Consider the following 12,763-nt stretch of genomic DNA (forward strand, 5'->3'; position numbering starts at 1 on the left):
GGCAAGGAGAGGCCTTCACTTACGAAAACTTGTGTAAGGCATTAATATCAGGGTGACGATCCAGTTGTGTCATTCCCATTCCCACGTCATGTATACGGTGCAGCCAAATTTGACAAAGGGTACCTTGAGACCCTTTCCCCGCTTAAATTGGTTAAATATAATTCATCTCCATTAAAAAATCTTGGGACATCCTTTGATTGACAGTTCCATGTTTGAAAAGCTGATCAAGATATTGGATACTTAATTGGTATAATGCCTTCCTCCTTAATTTCCTACGTGAAGTAGTGGATATAAAACTAACATTTTCTTAACCAACCAAAGATGCATTTCTAAACCAAACTTGGAAAGACATGGGAAACCTATTTTCCTCCATTCTTCTCATCCTTCTTATCTCTTTCTTCTTCTCTTTTACAACTTCCAAAACCCAGAACTTTTTGCAAAGAGGCTCCTCTCTCTCTGTCGAAGATGATTCGGACGACTACATCACCTCCCCAGACAAATCATTCACTTGTGGTTTCTATGGGATGGGGGAAAATGCTTACTGGTTTTCAATATGGTTCACAAATTCGAAGGAAAGAACTGTTGTTTGGATGGCCAATCGAAATAGACCTGTCAATGGCCGGGGCTCCAGAATTTCGCTGCAGAGAGATGGCACCATGATGCTAAGGGATGCTGATGGCTCAACTGTTTGGGAGACTAACACTACCTCTACCGATGTTGATCGAGCAGAGCTTTTGGACACTGGAAACCTTGTTCTCAAGGACCCACGAGGTAAAATTCTGTGGCAAAGCTTTGATTTTCCAACTGATACTCTTCTGCCAAACCAAATCTTTACCACGAGCACAAAGCTGATCTCTATTCTCAGAAGAGGGGATTTTTCTTCTGGTTACTTTAACTTCCTTTTTGACAATGATAATGTCTTGAGAATGATGTATGATGGGCCTGAGATTTCAAGCTTGTATTGGCCTAATCCTGATTGGGATGTTTTCCAAAATGGAAGAACAAACTATAACAGTAGCAGAATTGCTGTTTTAGATGAAATGGGGAGGTTTCTTTCGAGTGATCAAATGTCTTTCAAAGCTTCTGACATGGGTTTTGGAGTCAAAAGGAGGCTGACAATGGACTACGATGGAAACCTGAGACTCTATAGCTTAAACCATTCCACGGGATTATGGAATATATCATGAGAAGCTCTTAGGCAACAGTGTAAAGTGCATGGGCTATGTGGTAGAAATGGGATTTGTATTTATACACCAGAACCCAAGGGTTCATGTCCTCCGGGCTATGAAGTAAGTGACCCAAGTGACTGGAGCAAAGGTTGCAAGTCTAAGTTCAACCAAAGCTGTTCCCAAACACAGCAGGTAAAATTTGTGGAGCTTCCCCAGACCGATTACTATGGGTTTGATCTCAATTACAGCCAATCTGTTTCAATGGAAGCTTGCAGGAAAATCTGCTTGGACGATTGCCTTTGCCAAGGATTCGCCTACAGGCTAACAGGAGAAGGGAACTGTTACGCAAAAAGTACCCTTTTCAATGGCTACAAGTCCTCCAACTTCCCTGGGAGTTTATATTTAAAACTGCCTGTGGATGTCGAAACGTCAGCACCCACTGTCCTTAATGGTTCTGATCTCATATGCGAGTCCAAGGAGGTTGAGGTTGTGCACAGTTCTTCTGTGTATGACACTGCCAGTAAAAAGATGAGATGGGTTTATCTCTACTCATTTGCTTCTGCCATTGGTGCCATAGTAGTTCTCTTTATTGTGTCAGGTTGGTGGTTTCTTTTCAGGGTACATAATGTGCCATCTTCAGCTGAAGATGGATATGGTCCGATATCAAGCCCGTTCAGGAGATTTAGCTACACCGAACTCAAGAAGGCAACCAACAATTTCAAAGTGGAGCTTGGAAGAGGAGGCTTTGGGGCTGTTTATAAGGGTGTTTTGGTGGATGAAAGGGCAGTAGCAGTGAAGAAATTGGGAGATTCCACTCAAGGGGAAGGGGAGTTTTGGGCTGAAGTAAGCACAATCGGAAAAATCTATCACATGAACCTAGTCAGAATGTGGGGATTCTGTTCAGAGGGTAGACACAGACTTGTAGTCTACGAGCATGTAGAAAATCTGTCACTGGATAAGCATCTCTTCAGCACGAGTTGTCTGGGATGGAAAGAGAGGTTTAACGTTGCAGTGGGGACAGCGAGGGGTTTAGCCTACCTTCACCATGAGTGTCTAGAATGGGTTATCCACTGTGACGTGAAGCCTGAAAATATACTTCTAGACAATGGGTTTGAACCAAAGATTGCAGATTTTGTGCTAGCCAAGCTGTCTCAGAGAGGTGGCCCCGGTTCAGGAGAATTCTCTCGGATTCGGGGGACTAAAGGGTACATGGCTCCAGAGTGGGCTATGAATCTTCCAATTACGGCAAAAGTTGATGTTTATTGCTATGGAGTTGTGGTTTTAGAGATGGTGAGGGGAATTCGGCTTTCGAAATGGGTGGGTGAGGATGGCGAGGAGCAGGAAGCTGAGCTTACGAGGTTTGTCAGGGTAGTGAAAAGGAAAATTCAATATGGAGAAGACAATTGGGTAGAGGATACAGTGGACCCAAGATTGAAGGGGAAGTTTAGCAGGCAGCAGGCAGCCATGTTGGTCGAAATAGGTATTTCTTGTGTGGAGGAAGATAGAAGTAAACGACCAACAATGGCCACCGTAGTGCAAGTTCTACTGGAATGTGATGCCCAAGTCCAAACCCTGGACTTGGAGTAAATGTCCTTTTTTTTTATTTACTGAATAAGTTATGGGGTCTGTATCTCCTGAACAAATTACATAGTTGTCATTGGTTTTTCTTGTTTTCTTTTTTTATGGGGTCTGTAGCCACTTCTTTGGCACTACATCAATTTGGAATCTTACAAGTTCATGGTCCTGGGTAGCATAAAATATTCACCTTCCATATAATAATAGAAATACGCTGAATGCAGATAATACCATTTTTTTTTTCTCTCAAAAAGAAAAGAAAAAGGAAAAAAAAAAAAAGAGACAGAAGTCTGTAAAATAGCATTGGGTGAAAATAAATATAGGCCCGGAATTGAACAGTTTCATGCAATCACAGAAAAGGTCCTATCAATGAAACTGAAAGCATCACAAAATCCTGTTGAATTAAAACCTAACTTCTGCCAGCAAACTGCCTAAGAATTAAGGACACATAAAAAACAGAAAATTCAAGTGACCTGGAGCGATGCAAATGGTAGTAAAGATGCAGTCATTACTGAATCAATAAAAAAGAAAAAATAGTTTTAATTCCAAATTCATACATAAAGCTTGGGTAACAGTTTGTTTGATGAAATTGAAAATTAAGTAGAGAGAAATATATTGCATCATGCTAATATAAAATGCCTACTTACATAATTTGTGTACTAAAACTGTTGGATGAGGCCCAATTGAAAATTTATGATTTCTGGAATGTTGTAAAGTCCATAACTTGTTAGTAACTAATAAAGGAATAATAAAAATTGTTTATGCCAACTATTTTTGCTTGGATAATCTGGAACTGAGAACCGTTATTTGTGGCGTTATTTTAGTTTTTGACGTCATGCTCCTCAAGCAACATCATCTTATATGGCTATTTTTAGGATAAGGTCCAACATGAACTAGTGCAAGTGTGAAGATTGCATTTTGTCATGTCTCAGACTCTGCAGTAGAGGGAATCATACTCTCTCCATTTGACTTGACATGTGATATGCTAGAAACCTGAAACATGGCCTTGGTTTGGCTGGTGTCATTTTTCACTACTCAAGAGATTTCTTGCCCACATGCTAAAGACTTATATGTATAGTCTATATAACTAACTGCCCTTGGCAAAAACTCAGCGTGTCTGCAACGAAAGAAGTGTTAGCAATAGCATCGTATGGATATGGCTTTGTGATTCAACACAAATGCAATGACACTTTCCTTGAGAATACCTGAAATAAGATGAATAACAACAAATGTCACACAAAAGCAAATTGGTCGTGCCAATTAAGAATTTCTGTTTCATACATGTCTGCAGGTTGATGAGCTCATGGGTGATGTGGAAAGGGCTGTGTCCTTGGCCAGTGTGATCCTTTATTTGAGACTCAAATCATGATTCTATAATTGAAATGAGCCTTTTTTTTTTTTGGTAAATTATGTAAAATTGCATTAAAAAAAATATATAGATTCTTTAAGAATTTTTAAAAAGTAATCCAATAAACATGCATTCAAATAGTAATTTCATTCTGCCATTGTTTTCTCCTTATTGATTAACCCATTTGTTTTTTTTTTGGAGTTTTTTGTTTTTTTCAAACCTTGAAATGACAAGTCAAAAGTTAACAATTACTTTTAATGTTGACATGTGCCTAATCAACATGTCTCATTATTTTTGTTATTTTTCTCTTTTCTTTATTTTACCTATAAAATAATCTACTTTTTAAAATTTTATTTTATTTTTTTCACTTTTTGACCTTTTCATAATTATTGATTTTAATTATTTAGATACACCTTAAATATATAATAATAATAACAACAATAACAACAACAATTATAATCTATGATAAATAATTAATAAGAAAAAATTAATATGCAAATTTAGAAGTTTAAAATATATATAAGATTTTATATATTCATATTAAATAAAATATTTAGTTATTTGATAAATCTTATTAAATTGACAATAAATATCAAAATGCTTATTAGAAAGGGTACTCAGAATAGCATGCCTAACTTGTTTATTTCTAGTTTCCCTAGTTGGTAACAAATGAGAACCATCTTCTGGTTTTAGGTTAGTTAAAATGTGCCCCAAGTTCACTACATCAATTGCAGAGAAAACTCTTTCTTGTCATCTTTTATAGAATGTCTCGTTGAAGGGATCAATTTTAAAGGTGTCAGGACGAGTGTGAACTAGATGAGCTTCCATTTGGATTTTATTTCAAGATTGTTGGATTAAGGGTATGGAAATAAATTACTAACCCAAAAGATACAAACAAAGAACAAAATGAATAAGAAGAAAAACTTATCGATTGAGGTGTGACAAACATTGTTCTTGAAATAGATCCACCCTTCTCGAAGATGAACTCAGTTTACTAAGGTACCGATGGTCTACCTCTAGGATTCAACAACCAAAGAATCTCCCCTTAGGTGCACGGATTCAACAACCAAAGAATCTTACCTTCTGAAAAACTCATTTAAAAAATTGGTATTCATATTTTGAGAGTAAGGGGGTTACCTGTTTTTATAGGCCACAAACACAGTCCCAACAGGACTCTACTTGTAAGTAGAATAGGACTGAAGGTGGAACGGGATTCTACTTATAAGTAGAACGAGACTCCATTATCACAATCCCAATAGGACTCTTTCCAAAAATATAAGATTAAGTCATATCAAATAAAAATAAAAAATAAAAAAAATATTTTGAATTTAAAAAATAATCTAATTTGTTAAAACACTTTTTCATATTTACACTCTTCCTACATCATGTGTAGCTTATATAAGGCAAGGAAAGGCCTTCACAAAAGAGAACTTGTCTAAGGCATTATTTCCAAGGTGGTGGTCAAGTTTTCTCAACAGTCAGACTTCCTAGGAGGTAACGTACGTTCACAGTGCGCCCAAATTTGACAAAGGGCACCTTCAGATGTGACTCTTTTTATAGTTAAATTGGATAAATATTTGTTGTCTCCCTAAGGTTTCTCAATAATTCATCTCCCTCGAGGGCTTTTTTAACTTTTGCAACAATTTTAAAAAATAATTATTAAAAAATGGTAGTTGGAAAAATATTGATAGATCTACGACAGTTTTGGCCACATGGAAGGTGTCTTTTGAAGACACCTTCCATAATTTTCAAAATCATGATACATATTTAAAATAATTGAATTTAAACTAAAGGTGTCTCTTGAAGAGACACCTTCTATAATTCCAAAAAATTGGATTTATACTAAAGGTGTCTCTTGAAAAGACACCTTCTACTCCACAATTTGACAAATTTGAATGTTTCATGAATTTGATTTTAAAGTTAAAGATGTTTCTTGAAAAGAAACCTTCTATAATTAAAAAAAAAAAAAATTAATTTATATAAAATGTGTCACTTGAAGAGACACTTTCCATAATTCCACAGATTCCAATATATATTAAAGGTGTTTCTTCAAGAGACACCTTCTACAATTCCAGAAAATTGGATTTATACTAAAGGTGTCTCTTGAAAAGACACTTTCCACAATTCCACAGAATCCAATACGTATTAAAAATTGTGGAAATGATTTTAAAGCCAAAGATGTCTTTTGAAAAGACACATTTAGTATAAATTCAAAATTTTCCAATGTGTATGAAAATTGTGGAAAGTGTCTCTTGAAGAGACACTTTCAATATAAACCAATTTTTTTTTTAAATTATGGAAGGTGTCTCTTCAAGAGACACCTTTAATATAATTCCATTTTTTGGGAATTGTGGAAGATTTCTCTTCAAAATTCATTCCACAATTTTTAAAAAATTGGGTTTATACTGAAAGTGTCTCTTTAAAAAACACTTCCCATAATTTTCGTACAAATAGTGGAAAATTTCGAATTTATGCTGAAGGTGTCTCTTCAAGAGACATCTTCTACAATTCCCAAAAATATGGAATTATACTCAGACACCTTTCATAATTTTTTTAAAAAATTGGGTTCATACTGAGATCTATGTGTCATAAGATCGTACGTCAGGGTACCTTTCATCAGTGGACGTAAATTTTTCTCTATCGTTAATTGACCATCGACCGTTCACAGAATCTCTTCAATCTCGGGATACGATATCACACATCCTCATTTAATAAGTTATTTTTATCATCCCGGTGATAAGAAGGCATGCAGATTATAAGTATTGATATAAACAAACATGAAATGAACAACTCTATGAGGCCAAATTCCAAGTAAAAAGTGAATTATAAGTAGCGAGAAGATCAAAGCGGTGATCCAAATCATCCGCCTCATTCGACAGAACGGGGGGTGCTCAACCTGTATAATCCCAGAGGTTGCTAAGGAGTTTGATTAAGTTGAGTCGCTTGAGCCAACGAAAAAAACTTTTATTTGCGTGCTAGTATCATTCCTTAAAACTGGTTTTTGGGGGGTATCATGCTTCCTTTAACTTGACTTAGCTTCCACTAGTTTGATAAGTTTTGCTGTATTGAGCACAATAGGAGAGATCACATAAGAACCCAATAGTAGTTGTGAAGAGACACTTTCCATAATTCCCAAAAAATTGAATTATACTAAAGGTGTCTCTTCAAGAGACACCTTCCATAAGTTTAAAAAAATTGGGTTTATACTGAAAGTGTCACTTCAAGAGACACTTTCCACAATTTCATGGAAAATTTCGAATTTTGAAGAGACACCTTCCACAATTCCCAAAAAATGGAATTATGCTAAAGATATCTATTCAAGAGATACTTTCCACGATTTCCATACATAGTGGAAATTTTCGAACTTATGTTGAAGAGACACCTTCCACAAAAGAAAAAAAAAATCTCTCAATTAGTATTACCTTCTATATAACCAAATGTTTAAAGTTTATCACCTGTATACATTATAATCAATATATTGACATTCAATCCAAAACCAATGAAAACAAGTAAACCAAATGTTAATTAAGTCAACACCTTTCCAAAATAGTAACAATACTATTTTGTATAAAATAAGTCCAAAATAGATAGAATATTATAGAACTTACATTAATAAAAAGTTAGTTAATCCAAAATATAACAAGTATAAATATACATCTTCAGTATTTTTCCAAGATAATGATATGCAAAATATTAACAATATCCAAAATACAAGTCATATGTAGTAACATCCTCAATGTGTACCGTACGAAGGAGCCTTTCTCTTCCGTTGTGGACGTCTATGATATGCATGCTCCACTATTGGCTCTATGGGGCTAACATGTACTCCTCCATGAGCTCGACGACCATGTCTCCTACCACGTCATCGATCATGATCATTCGTTTGTCCTTGATGATCATCATTTGCTATATGAGCTAACTCCTCATCAACCAATGTAGCCTCTATTGATTGTGGTGATGATGCAACAGGTGGCGAGCTAATGTCAATTGATGATGCATCTCTAAGAACAAATAAAAGATATATATGACTGAATCAAATTAAATTTATTTAATTTATCAAATTCAATTTAATGTATTAATTTAATACAAGACAAATTATTTAATTTTAACAAATAAAAAGATAGTATATCCATTTTTATATATAATAAATGATTTGAATATTAATTAAAAATTAAAAATTAATTAAATTTAAATATCGCTAATTAAATATAATAATAATAATAATTGTTTAATTAAAATGATCCAATACTTCATTATGTCCCAAGCCAAATCTAACCCATATTTGATTGGGTTAGTTTCATTGTTTTCCCAAACCCAATCCAAATTACCCCATCCATAATCTCCAAAATCTCATTGGATTTGGTTCAAAGTTGCAACCCAGTGAAGAATCCCATTTTGCCCCATGAAATTGAATTTGCCACTGCTAGTAGCATTTCCTTCACTACATTGGCAACAAGCTTCACCCAGTGAAGAATCCCATTTTACCCTCATGAAAAAAGGCCCTATTTTCCTCTCCCACTCTCAATCCTCGCAAATACTAATCTAATCATGTTATTATTTTTTATTTTTTTTGCAACCCCATTTGATTCCCAAGAAAATCCATCACCCATTCGATTTCTGGGAAAATTCATCCTCGTTTGATTTCCGAGAAAATCCATGCAAAACCTTTAAGGAAAACCAAAAAAATTGTTTTTTTTTTTTGGCTCCCTATGCTTTCTGGATCTGTTATTTGCTTTTGTGCCATTGGATTTAAATTTCACGAACCCTAAATCCATGATTTTTGAGCTAGGCTTAAAAACACAACCTTTCCATGCAAATCATGATCAGATTACCAAATAGCATCTTATGTTTTTTTATATAAAAAAAAAATTGGATAGATTTTGTATCCTATGCATGGGCTGGATTGGTAGGAAATATCGAGAAATTCCCTGAAAATTACTGAAATTTGCTCCGACCAATAATTGGTGACGAATATTATGTTGGAGTTGGTCGAAAAAAAAATGAAAACAAAATTTTCAACTTTCCCACACTTTCTTGGCAACCAAACAGAATCACAACAAGCCGAACCACAAAAAAAATAAAAACTTTCTCCATAATTTTTAGTCTACTCGGTTTCATTGTAAAAAAAAAAAACGAAAACTTCATTTTTTTTCAACTTTTCCACACTTTATCGGTGACCAAACACAACCACACCACCTAATATAACCACAAAACTTACAGAAAACACCTGAGGGCAATGGTGTCTCGGATCTGCACTTCACTTCCTTCATATTGGCGTTGAGGCAAGGATCTCCACTCCATGATCAATGTGCGGGAAAATGGGTTTTCATACAGAGGACAAAATGAGTTTTGAGGCAAAGAAGAAAATGGGTTTGCACTTCTTTTCAAATATAAAATACTATTTTTTTCCCATTGAGTTCTACGTGTTAAAAAGTGCCGTAGAATTGGAATTATTTTCCAATCTACAGCATTTTAAAAATTACTTTCCCCAATAGCCGTATATTTATAAAAAAAATCCTCTCCCTCGCTAAGGTTTCTCAATAATTCATATCCATTAAAAAATCTTGGGGCATCATTACTCTGTGGTTGACAGTTTGTTTGAAAAGCTGATCAGGATAGTGGATAAACTTAATTGGTGCCATGTCTTCCCTGCTTTCATACGTGAACTAGTGGATATAAATCCAACATTTTCTTACCAACCAAAGATACATCGCTAAACAAAACTAGGAAAGACATGGGAAACCTTAGTCCTACATCTTCAAAGTTTCCTTCCATTCTTCTTATTCTTCTCATATTTCTCATCTCCTTCTTCTCTGATGCAACTTCCAACACCCAGAACCTTTTGCGAAGAGGCTCCTCTCTCTCTGTCGAAGATGATTCCGACTACATCACCTCCCCAGACAAATCATTCACTTGTGGTTTCTATGGGATGGGGAAAAATGCTTACTGGTTTTCGATATGGCTCACAAATTCAAAGGAAAGAACTGTTGTTTGGATGGCCAATCGAAACAGACCTGTCAATGGCCGGGGCTCCAGAATTTCGATGCAGCGAGATGGCACCATGATTCTAAGGGATGCTGATGGCTCAACTGTTTGGGAGACGAACACTACCTCCAAAGATGTTGATCGAGCAGAGCTTTTGGACACTGGAAACCTTGTTCTGAAGGACCCACGGGGTAAAATTCTATGGCAAAGCTTTGATTTTCCTACTGATACTCTTCTGCCAAACCAAATCCTTACTACAAGCACACAGCTGATCTCTATAATCAGAAGAGGGGATTTTTCCTCTGGTCACTTTTACTTCTTTTTTGATAATGACAATGTCTTGAGAATGATGTATAATGGGCCTGACATTTCAAGCTTGTATTGGCCTAATCCTGATTGGAATGTTTTCGGAAATGGAAGAACAAACTATAACAGTAGCAGAATTGCTGTTTTAGATGAAATGGGGAGGTTTCTTTCGAGTGATAAAATGTCTTTCAAAGCTTCTGACATGGGTTTTGGAGTCAAAAGGAGGCTGACAATGGACTACGATGGAAACCTGAGGCTCTATAGTTTAAACCATTCCACGGGATTATGGGTGATCTCATGGAAAGCTCTTAGCGAACAGTGTAAAGTGCATGGGTTATGTGGTAGAAATGGGATTTGTATTTATACACCAGAACCCAAGTGTTCATGTCCTCCGGGCTATGAAGTAAGTGACCCAAGTGACTGGAGCAAAGGTTGCAAGTCTAAGTTCAACCAAAGCTGTTCCCAAACACAGCACGTAAAATTTGTGGAGCTTCCCCAGACCGATTACTATGGGTTTGATCTCAATTACAGCCAATCTGTTTCAATGGAAGCTTGCAGGAAAATCTGCTTGGACGATTGCCTTTGCCAAGGATTCGCCTACAGGCTAACAGGAGAAGGGAACTGTTACGCAAAAAGTACCCTTTTCAATGGCTACAAGTCCTCGAACTTCCCAGGGAGTTTATATTTAAAACTGCCTATGGATGTCGAAACGTCAGCACCCACTATTCTTAATGGCGCTGATCCCATATGCGAGTCCAAGGAAGTTGAGGTCGTGCTGAGTTCTTCTATGTATGACCCTGCCAATAAAAGGATGAGATGGGTTTATCTCTACTCATTTGCTTCTGCCATTGGTGCAATGGAAATTCTCTTTATTGTGTCGAGTTGGTGGTTTCTTTTCAGGGTACATAATGTGACATCTTCAGTTGAAGATGGATATGGTCCGATTTCAAGTCAGTTCAGGAGATTTAGCTACACCGAACTCAAGAAGGCAACCAACAATTTCAAAGTAGAGCTTGGAAGGGGAGGCTTTGGGGCTGTTTATAAGGGTGTTTTGGAGGATGAAAGGGTAGTAGCTGTGAAGAAATTGGGAGATGTCATTCAAGGGGAAGAGGAGTTTTGGGCTGAAATAATCACAATCCAAAAAATTTATCATATGAATCTTGTCAGAATGTGGGGATTCTGTACAGAGGGTAGACACAGACTTGTAGTCTATGAGCATGTAGAAAATCTATCACTGGATAAGCATCTCTTCAGTACGACTTTTCTGGGATGGAACGAGAGGTTTAACGTTGCAGTGGGGACAGCAAGGGGTTTAGCCTACCTTCACCATGGGTGTCTAGAATGGGTTATCCATTGTGACGTGAAGCCTGAAAATATACTTCTAGACAATGGGTTTGAACCAAAGATTGCAGATTTTGGGCTAGCAAAGCTGTCTCAGAGAGATGGCCCCGGTTCCAAAGAATTCTCTCAGATTCGGGGGACTAAAGGATAAATGGCTCCGGAGTGGGCGATGAATCTTCCAATTACGGCAAAAGTTGATGTTTATAGCTATGGAGTTGTGGTTCTAGAGATGGTGAGGGGAATTCGGCTTTCAAATTGGGTGGTTGGGGATGGTGAGGAGCAGGAAGCTGAGATGACGAGGTTTGTCAGGCTAGTGAAACGGAAAATTGAATGTGGAGAAGACAATTGGGTAGAGGATACAGTGGACCCAAGATTGAAGGGTAAGTTTAGCAGGCACCAGGCAGCAAAGTTGATCGAAATAGGTATTTCTTGTGTAGAGGAAGATGGAAGTAAAAGACCTACAATGGCCACCGTAGTCCAAGTTCTCCTGGAATGTGAAAATGAAGCCCAAGTCCAAACCCTGGACTGGGATTAAATGTCCTAGGTTATGGGTTGTCATTGGTTTTTCTTGTTTTCTTTTTGTATGTCTTTCTCCGTAGCCACTTCTCTGGAACTACATCAATTTGGAATCGTCCAAATTCATGATCCTGTGTAGCATAAGACATTCACCTCCCATAAAATAATAGAAATTCACAGCATGCAGATACTATGATTTTTTTTTTCTCCCCAAAAAGAAAGACAAAAGAAAAAAAGACAGAAGTCTGTAAAAAGCAGATGAACAAACTTGAATTTTATTTTTAGGACTCAAGTCAAGGGTGACTAGATGAATTGGTGGATGTAGATTCTGATTTCCTTTCATTTGTTTTATTTATAGCAGTTTCATTTCCTTGTTCAGTCAGTAATTTTCTTTTTCCCCTCACTTGAAGTAATTGTTTTGATAATTTTGTTCCCTTCCCCCCACCTTCTTCAAATTGGGTGTATAATTGAAATGGAAGTTGGCTTATATTTACTGGTAATGCTTGTGATATCCTTTTTCTCA

General features: G+C 36.6%; 3 protein-coding genes across 3 annotated transcripts; all 3 read left to right on the forward strand.

Annotated features, from left to right (window-relative positions):
• Window positions 1-359: 359 nt before the first annotated feature.
• Window positions 360-2,848, forward strand: LOC100256279 (putative receptor protein kinase ZmPK1). The gene has a single exon (XM_002272121.5). It carries the CDS (start codon window positions 525-527, stop codon window positions 1,185-1,187), a length of 663 nt encoding a protein of 220 aa, XP_002272157.3. The 5' UTR covers window positions 360-524; the 3' UTR covers window positions 1,188-2,848.
• On the forward strand, window positions 1,431-2,756 carry LOC109123000 (putative receptor protein kinase ZmPK1). The gene has a single exon (XM_019221542.1). The coding sequence runs from the start codon at window positions 1,431-1,433 to the stop codon at window positions 2,754-2,756; it is 1,326 nt and encodes a 441-aa protein (XP_019077087.1).
• A 6,912-nt stretch (window positions 2,849-9,760) lies between the features above and the next one.
• LOC100853151 (putative receptor protein kinase ZmPK1) lies at window positions 9,761-12,763 on the forward strand. The gene has a single exon (XM_059739131.1). The coding sequence runs from the start codon at window positions 9,827-9,829 to the stop codon at window positions 11,873-11,875; it is 2,049 nt and encodes a 682-aa protein (XP_059595114.1). The 5' UTR covers window positions 9,761-9,826; the 3' UTR covers window positions 11,876-12,763.

Source organism: Vitis vinifera, chromosome 8 (genome assembly GCF_030704535.1).
Source record: "Vitis vinifera cultivar Pinot Noir 40024 chromosome 8, ASM3070453v1".
NCBI classification, from domain to species: Eukaryota; Viridiplantae; Streptophyta; class Magnoliopsida; order Vitales; family Vitaceae; genus Vitis; species Vitis vinifera.

Excerpts from the sequence above, each read along its gene's own strand:
- LOC100853151 (XM_059739131.1), top strand. The coding sequence starts at position 9,827 with ATGGGAAACCTTAGTCCTACATCTTCAAAGTTTCCTTCCATTCTTCTT.
- LOC109123000 (XM_019221542.1), top strand. The coding sequence starts at position 1,431 with ATGGAAGCTTGCAGGAAAATCTGCTTGGACGATTGCCTTTGCCAAGGA.
- LOC100256279 (XM_002272121.5), top strand. The coding sequence starts at position 525 with ATGGGGGAAAATGCTTACTGGTTTTCAATATGGTTCACAAATTCGAAG.